Below are 17,981 nucleotides of genomic sequence, written 5' to 3' on the forward strand. Positions count from 1 at the left end.
GACATGACGGAGATTTGTATCCCATTCGATATACAACATGTAATAAGGTTTGAAGGAATAAGCAGAGCGTGAAAGATAAGTGAGAGACATACATAAAGATCGAGAGTTAGAGAGGCCGCAATGCAGTTTCCCGGTAAAAGGCAAGCAGATCTTTTATTCTTATCGTTGAAAAGCTTATCGAGATTGGATTTCATCTCCACACACAAATACACCCATTGAAACTGACAATCATCTAGCACTAAACGTTATTTTATGATTTGTTTCGCTCAAGGCACCCGTAATGATATCAATTGTGTGTGTGTGTATGTCTGTACCTTAAAATTCAAGCGAGTACAAATGACGTATAGTACAGATTCATTGTGCACATGGACCCATAAATTCTGTACAAGGCCTAATATGAGTAGGTATCAAAGTCAGCCAAGCCTTGTTCAGCCGCCCACCAGCCGCTTCTCCACATTTCTTTTGATGGCCCTTGGTTTTTTTTCATGCAACTATGGACTTGATGGCCTACGACAATAAAATGATCTGGGTGCCTAAATTTGGATTATCCTATTGACAGTGATTTAGCTAGTTTTGAATAACTATGGAAATGGATTTAAGATTGTTTGGAAACACAGAAATAAGCACCATAAATTGCATTCTATACTCCATTATATAAAATCAAAGAAAAAGTGAACCTAACCAATTTATTATGCTTTTTAAAAGGTAACACAGTTTTCCAAAAAAAAAAAAAATGATAAGGAGTTGTACTTTTTCAAGGTTGGTGTGAATTATCATGTCAATCTCTTTGTGTGTATGTTTCCATGGTAATATATATATATAAGCTCTGATTCATCGTCCAATTTCTTCTCTTTTTTTTCTACTTGTGATACTTTCATTCTACTCTCTTATATATATATATATATATATCCGATCCGTGATGAGAATATCAACTAGTCATCCCAAGATGACTTTGATACAATCAACAAGCTTGTTATGTTTATTGATCTGTTGCTTTGTAAAGAATGCTTCGGCATCGCCTGTATTTCACACTGGTAAAATAGATGCCTCTGATTGATCTCACATCAAAACAACTCACATACTTTCCTCTCTAGTCAATGACTTTGATGCGAACGGCTATCAATGTAGTTTGCCCACCTATCATGCCTATCCATGCCCTCAATTGTGTGTCCGTGATATTTCGCAATGTCCTCAAGACAACAGGCCTCCTACTTGTCCTCAAGGCACCACTTACTGTGTCGACGGTGAATGTCGTGAGACTTGTGATGCTTCGCTTAAATCCGCATGCGCTTGCCCTGGCGCCCCTGCATTGGTCGGCAACGTCTATTCCTGTGGCAAGAACAACAACCTCCGTACGAATATTGAAAAGTTTGATGCTACTAACAAGACAAACCAAAGCGCTGTTGCTTGTGCTAGAGCCGCTGGTCTTGACAACATTCCTGTTTGGACTGCAAATCCTGAATCTGCCATGTGGGGAGAGTGTCCTGCCGCTGACTATGGTCAATTAACGTTTACTGAGCCTGTCTACATTGCTCTGTATGCCTTTTATGGTTCTTGTTTGCTGACACTGATTGCTTGGACCTTGTACAAGAAGTCAAAGGAGAAGGTAAGTTATCAACATGCAAACTATCAAAACTTGATTTACCAACACTTTATGCATCTAGTTGATCAAGGCCAACTTTAACAAGGTTCAGGAACTCCGCACCGAGGAATACCATGACAAGGAAAAGAGCGCATTAGCCAAAGCGGACGCTGCCAGCTCCAACAGTGCTACTTCGGATGATGATCTTTCTTCGATTGAAGAGGAGCATGATATGGTGATCCATGCCTACAAGCGTGATTGGTTTGGAAACATCATCACTGCTGTTTTCTTCCTTCAAACGATTGGTCAAATAGCCTACATGATTATGATGGTGCAAGACTATTACACTGTGTACGAGAAATTCCGTGGATTTGGTGAGATCCAAGCTAGCACCTTTATGGGCATGTGGTACATCTTCTTCTTCTGGTTTGCTGCTTTGACCATTTTCCGATTCAGATTGCCCAACTTTTTTAGAATTCGTTGTTCTTATGCTCAGGGTCAATATGTGCAAGTGGAGCGCAAGGAGGCTGCCTTGATTTTCCTCGAAGATCAGTCTGATAGACTCATGGAATTTGTGCGCTACTTGGAAATGACAGCAAAGCGTATCGCGGGTTTGGATGTGGTAGTCACCAACGCTCCTCTCAAGTTTACCTCTAGTGGCACCAAGTATTTCATCTACCAATGTACTCGCTATGTCTATCACCCTGAAACCGAGCTGTTCTCACCTCATCAGTTCCATCTGGGAGAGACCAATGCTGAACTTGCCTCCATCACACAAGGTCTCACCACGGAAGAAGCGCGACAGAGAGAAGAACTCATTGGCCCCAACTTCATTGAAGTCTATGTGCCCAACTTTGTGGTCGCCATGTTCCAAGAGTTTTCGTCCTTTTTTTACATTTATCAGTTCACCATTCTCTGGCTATTCTACTACTTTGCATACTGGGAGGTCGGAATTGCCGACACCGCTGTTATTTTGCTGTCTGCACTCGTCAAGGTGGTTGTGCGTCTTCGCTCTGAAAAGCGTATCAAGAGCATGGCCGAGTTCACTGACCGGGTTCAAATCCTGCGTGATGGTACCTGGCAAGACAAGTCCACTGCTGATCTGCTGCCTGGTGATGTGTTTGAAGTAGCCGAGGGTAAAACAACACCCTGTGATGGTGTCATTCTAAGTGGTAACATTGTTGCTGACGAAAGTTCTCTTACCGGTGAGCCCTTGCCTATCCGTAAATTCCCTCTCAAGACAGATGACAATGCAACCTATGACCGTGTTGGATCGAGCAAGATTTCTACCATTTTTTCAGGTACCACTATTTCTCAGGCACAACCTACTGAAAAGGGAGGTCGCGTAACTGCGTTGGTGACACACACTGGTACAGCAACTGATAAGGGTGAACTCATCAAGAAGATTCTGTTTCCTACGCATGTCTCCTTCATCTTTAATGAACACATTAAGATTGTTATTTTGATTCTGCTCATCTACAGTGTGTTCTGTCTTGGTTTGGCCATCTGGATGTATGCTAAAGGAACAAGTAATGTGTAACCCATGCTAAATCTATTCGTTTCATTGTATTAATATGATCTATTAGGTGCCTGGTTCTATGCCATGTTTGTCATTTCTCAATTGATTTCTCCCTTGCTTCCTGCTGCTTTGGTGGTAGGTCAATCTGTTGCTGCTGGTCGCTTGAGAAAGAAGAATATCTTTTGTGTTGATTTGCCTCGTATCTTGATGGCAGGCAAGAGTGAGTATATGCCCTGGAAGAAACCCCTATGATTCTGATTGAAACTAACTTTTTTTTTTTTTTTTTTTTTTTGTTCTAGTTCAACTTTTCTGTTTCGATAAAACGGGTACTTTGACAAAAGAGGGTCTTGAGTTTTACGGTGCTCAGCCCGTGGTTGACTCTAACAATATCGTGGAAAACAGACGCAACAACACGGTAGCCGAATTTGGTAAACATGAAGAGCAGATTGAAGATATTCCTTATTTAATGCAAATTGGTCTTGCCACGTGTCATGCTGTCACTACCTTAAATGGTCAATTTATCGGTAACCCTGTCGATATTGAAATGTTCAAGTCCTCAAAATGGCAGTTACGTGATCGCTCTGACTATGTTGATTCCTTGACGCCTGCTAACAATCCTGATGCTGCTGTCCATGTCTTGAAGCGCTATGAATTTGTCCATGCTCGCATGTCCATGTCGGTTGCTGTGCTTGATTCCACTACCAACAAGATCCATATTTTTGTCAAGGGTGCCTATGAAAAGATCAAGGATTTGTCTAACCCTGAATCCGTACCTAGAGATTACGATCGTGTCACTGCCAATCAAGCCAGACAAGGTTGCTATGTGCTCGCTCTCTCTCATCGCGAGATTGATATGGAACAGATCCCTGGTGGATTGGAAGCGTTCAACCATTGGACTCGCGATCAAATGGAAGAAAACATTGACTTTTTAGGCTTGGTTATCTTTAAGAATCAATTGAAGCCGGACACCGCTGAAAATATTGCTGAATTGAAGCGTGGCGATACGAGAACTATCATGATTACTGGTGATACTGCCCTGACGGGTGTTTATATTGCTCGTCAATGTGGGTTGGCTTCAAGCGGCAATCCTCGTGTCTTGTTGGGTGATTACAACCATAGCATGAGCCGTGTTATTTGGTCTGATGTCGATGAACCTGATACTTTCCCAGATGTCAATGTGGATGAATACCTGCTGAACAAGGACCATACGCCTATCGAACTGGCTGTTACTGGTAAGGCTTTCCAATGGCTGGTAGACCGTGATTTGATCCGCAAGTATTTGCTGGATATCCGTGTGTTTGCTCGTATGACGCCTAATGGTAAGGTGCAATGTGTGCAACTTCACATGGAAAGAGGAATCACTGCCATGACGGGTGATGGTGGTAATGACTGTGGTGCTCTTCGTGCTGCTCATGTCGGTATTGCCATGTCTGATGCTGAGGCCTCTATTGTGTCTCCCTTCTCTACAAGCAACAGAAGTGTGCGTTCCTGCGTCGAGTTGATTCGTCAAGGTCGTGGTGCTCTTGCTACATCTATCAATGGTTACAAATACTTGATTTTGTACGGTCAAGTCATGGCTATGCTCAAGATTTTCGGCTTCTATTTCTCAGTATCCGTGTCCAATCTGGTTTGGATTGCTGTCGATGTGCTTATCACTGTGCTGTTGACGTGGGCTGTCTCTCAGTCCCGTGCTGCTACTCGCTTGGAAGCTCAGCGTCCCACAGCCAGACTACTCGGTCCTCAAACACTTGCCTCTGGTATGGGTCTTGTTGCCATCAACTGGCTCTTCTTGATCGGTGCATTTGTGATGCTGTACAAGCAGCCTTGGTTCCTCTGTAACGAGTTTGATTCCTCTGCCGTTGATATGTCTAAATGGTACCTTTTAGCCGATAACTACGAGGGCGAGGTGTTGGCTTTGGTCTGTTTGTTTCAGTTCATCAACAATGCTGCTGTCTTTAACTTTGGATACAAGTTCCGTAAAGCGTTCTATCGCAATTACACATTGGTCTTCCTTTGGTTGGCCTACCTTGTCATGGTCTCTCACTGGATGTTGGCTGATCCTAACCAATTTGGCTGTCTCTTTAGATTCAACTGCGGCACCAAAGAAGTTCTGGAACAAATCAATTATACGCCTCCACCTACCAATGTCGAACAGTACAACACGCCTTTGGGCCATAATGTCATGCCTCCTGATTTCCGTTGGAAACTTTGGGGTCTTTGCATGGGTAATGTGGTAGCCACTTTGGCGTATGAAAGATTCGTTGTTCTTGGCCCCGTACATACTTTCCTGGCAAAGAAGTTCCCTGTAGACAGGTTGAAGAAGACCTTGTAATTCTATGCTCCATATGTTCTACGCGTATTGTTAGCCTCCTCCTCCTTTTCTTTAATCCTTAATTTCTTTCCACACTATGTATTATCCCCACTGTATGTATATATATATATTTGTAATTTTTTTTTAATCTCTTGCTCAAATAAACATTTGCAATGTCGAGTTGTATGTGTGAAGCTTACCTTGTCTTATGCAACCTTGTAATGCAATGAAGAAAATAGTATATAAGTCTGATTTCTCTACTTTCAAAGGAGGAGCGCTACCCAATGTTGTTGTCAATTGAGCAAATGTGTAAAGCCAAAACATTCTCTCATGCACCTGAGATACTATGGTTGTGAATGTTAAATGTGATTCTGATAGTTAGTTGCCTTTTTTTGTGTCTACCAAGAAGTGGTATCTAAAATTACTCAAGTCAGGTTTGTTTGTATACTTTTACAGGTCCAAACTCTTTGTATGCCTCCCTAAAATTTCTTGCATATGAGCATCCAATGAATTACGCCAATCTTCTTGTATAACGCTGAACCGAAATTCTCTATTGACATGTTGTGGCCGACATGGCCATCATATAAATACAAGCTTGATTTGTGAGCAATGCATCAAAAGCAAATCATATAAAAACTAAAACTTGACATGCCTATCCGATGGGTATATGCAAATGGTTCTGAATGGGTTCCATTAGACATGCATGGTTAAATAAGCATCGAGACTTTGTAGGTCAATAACTCTTCCAGCTGGATCTACTGTCGACTATTCAAAGACTTGGCTGTATATGTGGACTTAACGCGAATGGCGCTGATATGTGATGGATACTCGTATACTATTGCGAGGCAAACAAATTAAAATAAAGCGTTATTTTTTTATAATTCTCGCTTATAATTATCTTAATAGCCATATTAATTAGAAAATACTTTTTTTTTCGTTTTTGATCTACAATCATGTAGGAAATTCGGAATCTATTTTTCCATTCATGTTATGAAAAGAGTCCGAAAGTATATACTGTAAATCAGGGACAGAAAGAAAGACAGAAAAACAAAAGGCTTGACTAATAGATTCAAGGATTTGATCATTTCCCAAAACTTACATGATTACAGCACATGACAGGATGTCGAACTGTTTGAATCGCATTTGTGGGTAATGAATCAAGATTTGCTTAGCCGATGCCATATATCAGACTCATCAAGTTCTCTTGTTGGCTCTGCGTTTTGTGTATTAGGTAGCCAAAATTGTTTAAATTTCGCCACGTATCTGCTCTAGATTGGTCAAACTTTGCTCAGAATCGACTTGATGCATCTGTTTTGTAAGATTTGACTATATAAACAATGTTGATCATGGCCTACTTCCTTATGCTTTTTTGGAGTACCTTTGAAGACGCTTCCAATGGTACTAGTAAAAATAAGCGTTTTGAACAAGCTTATTGAGAAATTTTTGAAAATATCAAAAGGGGTTTCTGACCGAAATACCAAAAATTTACATATGAAGGTCTCTCAAAAGCTCTTTTAATAGCTGCTTTAGATCAAAAGGATCATTTTGAATTAATATATACTATAGTAAAAGTCTTCAATTTGAGGGTCTAAAACTTGATTGTTTGATTTTTTGATGTTTTCCATGAGGGGGTACCTCATGCTTTTGAGTCGATTTTTGGTCATATTTTTTTGGTAACAAAAAAATTGAGCAAAGGTATTAGTAAGCAGCTAATAGATGAGAGAAATCGTTTGATGCTATTCCGGCGATCCAGAACGCCTTCTAGCACGAGATACTACTGCTCAAATGCATCCAGATTTTACTGTAATTTGCTTAATTTTGAGTAGCAGGAGTCAATGCAGCTGTGCTGTACGCTCGTTTATTGATTGCTCTCATTGATCAAGCTCAGAAGCTTGGAAAATAGGCTTCTGGCTTATTGGCACAGCATCTCAACAGCAGTATTTAGTGAGATTTACGGGGGCTGACAAGTATTGGACCATTCTCTGTACATACTGAGGATCCCATTCTAATGATAGACAGTCGAAGGGTTTAGGTGCTGTAATCAGTTGCATCAGGCTTCTTCCGAAGAATCTCTTTTAGTTTTATCCGTGCGTCAATGCCCTGAAATGGAGAAGGTCTTGACATCTTTTCTCTTCTGTCATGCCTAAAAAATTAAGCCAAATGTAAATCTGACATGTCTGCAGCTATAACTAAATTAAATTGGCCAATTCGATGCTAGTATCACTTTATATGCTACTGCCATGAAGGACAACATTGTTTCATCTTTTTGTTTACAGTTTGGCGCGGCAGAATTTCATCCGACCAGATGATTTTTTATCCAAATTGATCAAGAGACATCCGTTTCAATCGAATATCCAAACAGCAGCATCAACAACGCCTCGTGCTCAATATGAACTACCAAAGCGGGAGTATCAGATATGCTTGTATCTCTGTAAGCATTCACAAGAAACATTTGACATGATCGCACCCAATAGCATCCGAAATATCAATGCTATTCTTGCTTTGATTTTCGCAGGTATGATATTTAATTACACCCAATCAATGGATGGCAGGCGACATTCGGGCCATCGAAAAGTATGACGGTGGCAATGAGTTGAATTCATCGGGGCTTTTGGAGAATAATATCTAGAGACAGCCATCATGGAGCTTTCCTGTATTAAGTCCCGTATTTGACGTTGTCTAGTCATTTAATCTGATCAATGACATGTATACAAACAAAATGAAAAAAAACCGGAATCACACTATAAAAGTTTCACATTTGTCTGCGTCTCGAATGTGCTCTTTATTCATCCGCAGAATTGAGGCACTTTTTATTTTTCCATTTCCAATTAAAGCAATTGCTAATGGGTTACAAGAAAATGCTAGCAATTCCATTATTTACATTTTAGTGTGCTTAAAACAAGTGACGATTGGCATATGAGTGTATGTATACAATGATATCAGATTACCTTCTAGACAGTCTGTATCTGTCTTGCTGCATATATAAATATAATGACATCGTGTTGAATAGTTTGTTGGGATTTCCATAAGCCAACATATGACATACAGACATCATTTATACAGCAAGGTATTTTTTTTTTTTTTTTTATCATTCAAGCTCAGTGACATCTCTGTACTAGTACCAAAATCCTGGGTTGAGAGAGATATGGTGATAATTATACCATTTAGTGCATGTTGCAGTTAAATAAAGAACGCAGGAGATGCGATGAGGCATTTTCAAGATTGTGTAAATGCAAGTCCATCTTTCATGTTATACAACGATCACACTTATCGAGATGGTGGATCCCTACAACAACAACAAAAAAAAAAGACGCTGTTTTTTACGTAATGAAGAGTAACATGCAACCCTGATTCAAGCGTGTTGTCTGTTTTGGAACAGCTTTTTTTTGCACCATTAGCTTATTTGTGTTTCCGAAGGATTCGAAATGGCCAAGATGGGAAAAACTGAGCGGGATTCCCGCAAGAAACATGCGCTTTATATATAAGGGCTTAATAAGGTTTTCCTTTCCTTCTGCTCTTCTCTCCCTCTCTCCTCTTTTTCTTCTTCTTGTCGACTACACATTTTCACTCCTTTTTGTTATTTCTCTCTTAACATTACAATCTACAATCTTGGTATATGTTTGATGCACCTACAAGCACACTGTACAATTCTTTAAACACTCTGCTGGACAGTCCTAAAGAATATTTAGCCGATGTCTGTTTTACATTTCCATCCACTGAAATCTATGCTCATCGAGGTACCTTACAAAAAAAAAAGCATGCACAGTGCACTTGGATATATTAACAATATGTCGTAGCCATCATCTTGACTAGGGCACCAAGAGAATTTCTCGAACGTTATCTACCTGAATTATTGGAGGAGGATCACATTGCAGATATTGATTTACCAATCAAGTTGGATATAAGCAATATCATCTCTCAAGATGTATTTACACCATTGCTTCGATTTTGGTACACTGCTTCCTATTATAGCCTTGTATCACCTCAATCAAGTATATCAGATTTGTCGGTCAATACCCCTATCAATGGCTCCCCTCGGTTGACTGGAAAAGATGCTTTACTGCAGCAGCCGGCTATTCAAAGTCCACCTCCAGGCTTTCAATCATCAGACATTCAACAAGAACTGGAGCAACTAGGCATTGAACTAGGCACTGCTTTGCTACCACCTCATTGTGATTCAGTGCCAGACTTTGTACAATTAGTAAGCGACTTGAAGCGAATGCGGGACGAAAAAATTGCTACCGATGTAACAGTTAGTCTTATCTCGAGCAGCAGCGCAGCATCAAATGATGTGAGCCACAGCAGCAGCAGCAGCAGCAATAACAGCACTCAGTTGACCACCATTCCAAGCCTCTTGTCGACTTCGCCTGAAAACCATATCCATCCAGTGGACATTACAGTAGCAGAATTCCGAGCCCATCGCTTCCTGTTGGCAGCGCAATCACCCTACTTTTACTCGCTGTTTTGCACGCAGTTCCAAGAAGCATCCAGCACCATGGTACACTTGACAGATGACCTGTTCAATGAAGCCATCATTGAAGTGGTACTCAACTTTTTTTACACCGACAAAATTATTGTGAAACCACTGCCCACCAACAACGCCAAGCTCTCCTCGCCATTGCAACGTCGACTCCAACACAACAAACATGCACTGCGAGTGATACAAAAGGCATTTTATTCCGCAGATTATTTGGGTCACAGTGATACACTGGGTGGCGCTATCTTGCACGAAATGGAGAGGCTATGCCACCAATTCAAATGCGTGTGCGCAGAATGTGCTGTGCTGCTGCCTTCCATGCTGGCTTGGTCTGATAAACATGTAGAGGCCGTACCTAAACTGAGACGCACCTTGATCCTGCTGTACTCGGATCCTGTGCATTCATTGGCTCCTCTATGGTCGCAGCGACCCTTTGCCATGCTGATTACCTCCATGGTCCCTTCTGCCGCTTCGTTGGGTGAAGACACACTGGCAGCTGTCACCAAACAAGAACCACTGTTTCGTGCCAGAACGCCCAAGACCCTCATTCATGAAATTGTAGAACGTACCTTTTACAATGTGACCAAACACAATGCCATTCATGTGCTCCACTCGCTGCATCTCTGCTTATCGCAAATTCGCAGTGCTGATCCCTGCCCTTCCTGGTCTCGTCCTGCACTGGACCTTGTCAACCCAATTCTGCACTATACGGTCGGCATGGTGTCTCAGTTCTTTGATTTCTACTGTGTAGAGTATCCCATTTTACTGTCTTGTGTGGATGGCATTGGAGCAGGCTTCTCTGTCGACTTTCTGGATTTTTTGTTGCGCCATGTACTCAATGAAGGCATCACGGAAACAAATGCCGGTGTCATTTACCAAGGTATTCTTCGTGATCTCGTAGGGCGTCAAGAAGTCGTGCAGAACATGGCCATTGACGATGTGCTGATTAAGGGTCGATCCGGTTGTGCTGCCTACATTGCAAAAAATTGGACCAAGGTCAAATCACAGGGCGGGTTTCGTACATTGGATAAATCCACCATGCGCCAATTAGCCGAAGATATCAACGTGCCTTACCGTTCATTGACCAAGCCGTTTGATACCGACTTTTCCAATATCTTTAGTTTCAAGCCTCGCAAGTCCAAAAAGTACTATCAAAATGCACAAGATTGCAAAAACGCTGCATTGGCCGAAGTGTATACGCGTCGTCTATCGCTTGGCCATCTGATGACTCGATCTTCCACTACGCAAGCCAGTGAATCTTCTCGTCGTGTGCAAAGACCCAGAGCGCTGTCTACTGAATCTGTGCTGGTGTCTAGTCTCAGACGTTATCACACAGATCAAACGGCACCGCCCAGTGACAACCAGCCCCTGATCAATATGCTAGCCTATGAAACTCTAGAAAGGGGACGACAATTAGAGGAGGAAGACAATCGCAGCGAACCACTGACAAACACCATGTCTGTAGAAGAGCACGAAATCCAAACAGCCACCCAAAATAACACTATTGCCAACACGTTATCTGAATTCACGCGTCCATTGCTTCGTACGAGCTCGTCATTTACATCATTAACAGATCAACTGTTACCTGTCGATGTCGTCTTGCAAACGCATGTATCACCCACATCTCCACCACCATCTTCACAAACCATGCCTGCTTGCATCACAACACGCCCCAGTAGGCTCAAATTCGAATTACCAACTACACCCGCTCGGTCCAAATCTCCCAGCGCTCCTTCAACACCATCCTCATCCTCCATGCCATCTTTGTATATCCAAACTAACAACAACACAAACGCCTCTGCTGCTGGTTTCTTATCTCCTCCAGTCAATCAGAAGCACAGCAGAAATCGAAGAGGCAGCAAGACGCGTCGGTCGAGATGGAGTATCGGTAGTAATAGCGATGTGAGTGATGATGAGGAATCCTCTCTTCCTCCTGCAGTAGGTGATAAGATTGAATTATTGCGTCGTCCTTTGCCAACCATGGGTACTATCAAATACATTGGCCCGGTTCAGTTTGCAGAAGGTCCTTATATTGGCGTCGAACTTGAGAGCAGATGTAAGTTGAATGCAAGCGTTTTGTATTTTCAAGAATGCTAATCATGAATCAATTGTATAGTGGGTAAAAGCGATGGCTCAGTAGATGGTGTGCGGTACTTTCATACAGATCCTCAAAGAGCACTGTTTGTAAAGCCTGATGATTTCAAAATCTTGAGCAACAGTCATACAAACAATCATCACAGATAGACCAAGTCATTCATGTCATATTTATACCAATTCACTCGCCCTTTTTCTTGATTACTTGAGGTAATAAAGTGGTCCTTATAAACACAGTTTATTCTTAATTAACAGTGTCAGACTCAAATGTTGCATCCGCTGTACTTTTGTAATTTTTAATTATCAGGTAAAACCTTTTCTGGATTCATCAATCCCTTTGGATCTAATGCAATCTTGATGGTCTTCATCATATCTACTGTATTTTCACCGAGTTCCTGGTTCAAAAACATTTTTTTGCCAATACCCACACCGTGTTCACCCGTTACAGAACCCTCCATGCGAATGGCTCTTTCCAAGAGATTCTTGTTGAGACGCTTCGCCTCTGCGTATTCCTTTTCATCGTCTTTCTTGAACAAGATGAATACATGGAAATTACCATCGCCCACATGGCCCACCATAGGACAGGGCAAGAAAGATCCCTCCAAGTCCTTGGTGGTCTCTGCAATCAGATCAGGTAATTTAGACACAGGCACCACCACATCGGTTGTCCACACAGAGGCTTCTGGCTTGAGCAGCGTGGATGACCACAGTGCAATCTTTCTTCCCTCCCAGAGATCAGCCTTCTCCTCCTCGTTCTTGGCGTACTTGAAGGTACCACCCTGATGCTTCTTTGCAATATCAGACACGACCTTGATCTCGTGATCGACAATGACTTTGGATCCGCCAGAGAATTTGAAAAACAGGGTTGGCTTTTCAGAATGACCTAATTCAGGATTGGCGAGATTGATAGCCTTCATCATTTGCGCATCCAAGAGTTCAACAGCACCAATTTGGACGCCAGCACGCACCAAGTCTGGTACGACAGCAGCGGCATCACGAATGGTGGGGAAATCACACACGGCCACCGTTTCTTCTTGTGGTAAGACGGCGAGTTTGAGTGTAATTTCAGTGACAACACCTAATGTGCCTTCAGACCCAATAAACAATTTGGTAAGATCGTAGCCTGCTGAAGATTTGCGCGGTCGCTGACGTGTCTTGAGAATCTTGCCTTCTGGAGTCACTACAGTGAGATTGATGACCCATTCTCGCATGGTGCCATAACGCACAGCATTTGTGCCAGAACATGATGTGCCTACCATGCCACCAATACAAGCACTATCGCCTCATAGGTTAGTCTATATTACAGGACCCACAGGGCATACGCTTACCCAGGTCCTGGATCCATTGGAAAGAACAGACCCTGCTTCTTTAAATAAAAGTTCAAATCTTCCCATTGAATACCAGGTTGTACCACAATGTCCATGTCTTGGGGATGAAATTCGACGATTTGATCCATATGCTCCGTGAATGAAATACAGATGCCTCCCTTGGGTGCAGAAAAGTGGCCCTCTAAAGAAGTACCACCCGAGAAGGGAATGATGGGCAAATTGAACCTGTTGGCAATCTTGACAATCTCTGCTACTTCTTCTGTACTTTTGGGAAACACGACAATGTTGGGCGCGCCTTCGTTGTGATAAGAATTATTGGAATAGCCGTGCTCTTGTAGTAATTCTTCGTCGACAGAGACATGTTCGGCAGGTAACACTTTGCGAAGCTCGTTGAAGGCTTTGGCGATGGTTTCGTGTGATGGAATAGCAGGCACCGGGACTTGAGGTCGAGTGTGTTGTTGAGGAGGAGGAGGAGGAGGAGGAGGAGAAATTGTACCCTGCTGCTGTTTATTGCTGCCATACCAATAGCCAGAACCAGCGGCTATCAAAGTGGCAGCTGTAAAAGCTGCATAATTTGGCTTGCTGGTGGCTGCCACTTGATGTTGTTGCTGTTGTTGTTGTGCAGTTTGATAAAGCCTCTTTTGGAGAACATTTCTATAATTGAGGCGCTTCAGATAAGGATGGAGCCTAAGCATGCTTCCAATGTTAAATACAATGATGAAAAAGTGGGGAAGAACAATGCTATGAATCAATCTGGGGAAATTATTTAAACCTCAAGAGGTAAAAATATTTGCCGTTTACAAGGGAAAAATTCGGATTTTAAGGTTAAAGTTCAAGCAAAAGTGAATCTTAGATCCAAGATGGCATATGGATTGGCGTTTTGTTTACTGATGTAATCAAAAAGAACGTAGATACCATCTCGGGTAAATAGTAGCAGGCTGCTTTATCAAGAAATAAATTGACTAAATTTGTCATTTAAATAGTATTCGGAAGCTCAAAGCATCACATTTCAACATATGTCTGATTTGATGCAGACATCGCAATAGTTACTCAGCGATGCCTGTTGATGACGATGTCTCGACGTCTCCTCTTGTGTTTTCAGCATTTATGCTTCAGATTATATGAAGGATCCGGCTGGCGATGTTGGTAAGTACAGTTTGGCCATAAGCTGTGTTGACCGCTCTTGCAAAAGTGATGGGATGGTTGTTTCCTTGGATCTCAAGATGCTCAATAAAGTCGCGTTATTGGAGTTGCACAATTGCGAGAATCCAGAATCTGCTGTTGCCCGTCTACGCAGCTGAGGTAGCGTGATGACTGCTAACTGGCCAATGATTTCTGTCAACAGTTCATTAGGCAGGTCTTGGAAGCTTGCCATGATACAGTTGTAAAAAGCTTACTGACTTGCAGTTGATACAAAAGTTGAAGTTTGCATTGCAATGGTAAGCCTTTCATCTTTGTCAGTCAGCGAGACATTGAAGTTTGTTTGCAGGAAATACGACCTTACACTGCAGGAGCCTCTTGAAGCTAAGCCTGACATTACTAGGCGAGTGTTTGCTTTTCCATACAGCAGTTAGGGTTGGTAAGAAGCCATCCTAGAAGGTTCTTGTTGTCGAGCTTGTTGACAAGGGGTTGATCTGACAAGTATTTTGATAGACTGGCGTTATTAAATATAGGATTCAAGAAGAATGGCATGGCTAACGATAGCGCTATGTAATTTGCCACCTACTTTCTATACACTTCAAAAGCGTCTATTAATGCATTGCCTTCATGATGAAAAGGGCATTGAGTTTGCCAGCCGGCCCCACAAGCCAGAATTAATTCAAATTCAGACTCATAATCTGCTCCAGATTGGCCAAATCCTAAAAAATTTTCGACTTGATTTAACTGTTTTGCCATGTTCGACTATACAGAATATGCCGATCATCCTTTGCTTCTTTAATCTTTCTTGGAGTACTTTTTAAAGCGCATTCAATGGTACCAAATAAGATGGATGTTTTGAATAAACTTATTGAGCAATTTATGAGAATATGAAAAGAGGTTTCTGGCCAAAAAGTCGAGATTTTACATATCAAGGTCCCACAAAGATGATTTCAAGGGTTACGTTGGATCGATAGAAACATTTCGATTCAAGATATACCATAGTAAAACCCTTCATTATCAAGGTCAAAAACGAGATCGCTTGATTTTCGATGAAAATCATGAGGGATACCTTATGCTTTTTGGTTGACTTTTGTCCATGTTTTTTTGATCCCTAAAAAGTTGAGCAAACGTGTCAGAAAGTAACTGCCAGATGAGAGCAATTATTTGATGCTATTCTGACCATCTAAAACGGTCTTGAACGCAAGAAAACACAGCATGAATGCGTCCAGGTTTTGCTGTATCAGGAACACTAAGGACTAAATAGGGGAAACACCAGTATACTACTTGCCCGTATATGAAGTAGCTACGTGTATATAGATGTAAAGCGCCACATAAGAGCCAGCGGCCACTCTACTGACATCGGCCACAGCTTTTTCACAAGTTGCAGGAAGCCTCCTGATGTGTGTTAATGTGATATGTGCAATCAAGGGCTCAACTGTCAAGGTGCCATGGAATTATGCATATTGATTGCAACTTTCTCCATATCAGTAATGAGGATTTGTAAATGAGATGGGTGGCCACGTATTTTGGAGTTGATGACCCAATAGCTGGTGTAGACGCTATCAGATTCACGGTAATTTTAGTAGCCTCGTCTTCTTCAATATGATGTATTGGGCTGTGTGGGAATTGCTGTTGCGCCAGTACCATCACCAAGGTCAACCAGGGAGTTGATACCTTGCATTGTGGTGCTTCTTCCAATGTTTTCATCGTCCAATGCTGATTTGTTGGCTGAGCAAATTCTATCTAATATATATACTGTACAAGCAGCAAATTCGGATTTTCATGTCCATTGTTAATAAGCTTACCAGCAACACAGCACATCAAAATTTGCATGAATCAGCTTTACCAAAATCAATATGCCTCCTATTTGAATTAGAAGTTGCACGGACTGTAGAACTGCCCTTCCAGAAGATTTCAGCTACTAAAGATGTGATTTATGCCGTGTAAATAAACTCTATAAAGCAGTACATAGCCAAATTTGACAACTTTCAAGCCTTCATATCTTGACATGCATTCCTTTATGAGCCATCGGAATGACGCCAAACAATTGTACTTGAGTAGTAGTAACTTCCTGACACGTTTGCTCAATTTTTTTGAGTCCTAAAAAAAAACATGCCCCAAAATCGACACCAAATTGTGAGGAGCACCTCATGAAAAACATCAAAAAAATTAAACGCTTGCGCTTTTGATCTTCAAAAATGAAGACGCTATTATAGCATATATTAATTCAAAATGATCCTCTTGATCCAAAGCAGCTCCTGAAGTTTGTTTTGTGAGACCTTCATATGTGAAATTGCGACATTTTCGCTTATTTGACATTTTCAAACATTACTCAACTAATCAGTCAAAGCAGCTCTTTTAGCTAGTACTATTAGAATACGCCTTGAAATTTTTCCAATAAACTATTAGGAATATGGGATTATTATCACAACTCTAATAGTGTAGGTTTTCAAAATAGGTAGGTTGGGTTGATTTTGAACAGAATCTGACCAATTCGGAACAGAGGCCAACCGAGTTTCAATCATGTTTGGCAGCGTCTAGCTGTTGCTGCTGGTGATGGCTGTTTCACTCATGCTTTTTTATTGTTGAAATGAATACCAGCTGAAAGCTTTTTCTTTTCTTTTTTTGTACTAAAAAAAAACCATGTCAAGCTTATATAAACTCTCTGTTAAAACTCTTAAAAATACTGATTGGGAATTAAGTTCACTCAAAGGAAAGGTATTGCAGTATATCGAAAACGCTATAACGACATGCATTCAACGAGAGCGCCATGAAATGATAGGTAGTTTTGTTTGTGAACGTAGCTTCTAAATGCGGCTTCACGCGCCAATACAAAGGTTTGGAAGAGCTTTATAAAAAGTACAAGGACCAAGGATTTGAGCTTGTTGGAGCACCTTGCAATCAGTTTATGGGTCAAGGTAAATATTCACATGTAGGTTTCTCCATCTTGCTGTACTAACAGTCGCATATCATGTCAATGCAGAACCTGGTAATCCTGAAGGTAATCTAGTGAACCAACTGCAACAAACTTCGCATGTACTCATTGATGGAATCTGTAGAAATTGAAAACTTTTGCAAGCTCACTTACGACGTCAGCTTTCCTCTTCTTGCTAAAGTGTAAGCAAAGTGTAGATTACGCACCACGAATAGGGTTTCTGATCCACAGTATGTGTAGTGATGTCAATGGTCCGAACGAAGCACCTCTCTACCACTTTTTAAAGAATTCTAAGCCTGGTATTTTTGGGTAAATGATGGAGAGATGGAAGAGTTGCATGAACAAAGATCTCATGTTATTCCTGTAGTTTGACCAGAATCAAGTGGAATTTCGAGGTAAGATACATGCAAATGTGTGTAATGTAGATCAAAGCGATTAATTCTGTGGGTATAGAAATTTTTGGTCGATAAAGAAGGTAATGTCGTTCAACGCTACTCATCCTTGGTTGAACCTCAAGCCATTGAAGAAGATATTAAGAAGTACTTGCAAAAATAAAGTAGTAACACAAGCATCTTTTACCCGTATTACATGGAGC

General features: G+C 41.4%; 5 protein-coding genes across 5 annotated transcripts; 3 read left to right on the plus strand and 2 right to left on the minus strand.

Annotated features, from left to right (window-relative positions):
* Nucleotides 1-946: 946 nt before the first annotated feature.
* On the plus strand, nt 947-5,433 carry ISA2 ([4Fe-4S] proteins maturation; the record flags this gene model as incomplete). Its single annotated transcript, XM_064830933.1, has 5 exons — nt 947-1,034; nt 1,095-1,606; nt 1,665-3,111; nt 3,169-3,321; nt 3,401-5,433. The coding sequence occupies 5 exons, from the start codon at nt 947-949 to the stop codon at nt 5,431-5,433; spliced, it is 4,233 nt and encodes a 1,410-aa protein (XP_064683435.1).
* Nucleotides 5,434-9,028: 3,595 nt separating this feature from the next.
* On the plus strand, nt 9,029-12,133 carry PET9_2 (ADP/ATP carrier protein; the record flags this gene model as incomplete). The annotated part of the gene is made up of 3 exons (XM_064830934.1): nt 9,029-9,149; nt 9,210-11,945; nt 12,006-12,133. The coding sequence occupies 3 exons, from the start codon at nt 9,029-9,031 to the stop codon at nt 12,131-12,133; spliced, it is 2,985 nt and encodes a 994-aa protein (XP_064683436.1).
* A 146-nt stretch (nt 12,134-12,279) lies between these two features.
* Nucleotides 12,280-14,006, minus strand: ATC70_011749 (uncharacterized protein; the record flags this gene model as incomplete). Its single annotated transcript, XM_064830935.1, has 2 exons — nt 12,280-13,258; nt 13,312-14,006. The coding sequence occupies 2 exons, from the start codon at nt 14,004-14,006 to the stop codon at nt 12,280-12,282; spliced, it is 1,674 nt and encodes a 557-aa protein (XP_064683437.1).
* Nucleotides 14,007-14,428: 422 nt separating this feature from the next.
* On the minus strand, nt 14,429-14,686 carry VPS70_6 (Vacuolar protein sorting-associated protein 70; the record flags this gene model as incomplete). Its single annotated transcript, XM_064830936.1, has 1 exon — nt 14,429-14,686. The coding sequence occupies one exon, from the start codon at nt 14,684-14,686 to the stop codon at nt 14,429-14,431; it is 258 nt and encodes an 85-aa protein (XP_064683438.1).
* Nucleotides 14,687-17,094: 2,408 nt separating this feature from the next.
* On the plus strand, nt 17,095-17,941 carry ATC70_011751 (uncharacterized protein; the record flags this gene model as incomplete). Its single annotated transcript, XM_064830937.1, has 7 exons — nt 17,095-17,169; nt 17,234-17,369; nt 17,435-17,452; nt 17,511-17,568; nt 17,627-17,695; nt 17,754-17,781; nt 17,840-17,941. 7 exons carry the CDS (start codon nt 17,095-17,097, stop codon nt 17,939-17,941), a joined length of 486 nt encoding a protein of 161 aa, XP_064683439.1.
* Nucleotides 17,942-17,981: the final 40 nt, after the last annotated feature.

The sequence above is a fragment of the Mucor velutinosus genome, assembly GCF_035048745.1.
Source record: "Mucor velutinosus strain NIH1002 chromosome Unknown tig00001564, whole genome shotgun sequence".
NCBI classification, from domain to species: Eukaryota; Fungi; Mucoromycota; class Mucoromycetes; order Mucorales; family Mucoraceae; genus Mucor; species Mucor velutinosus.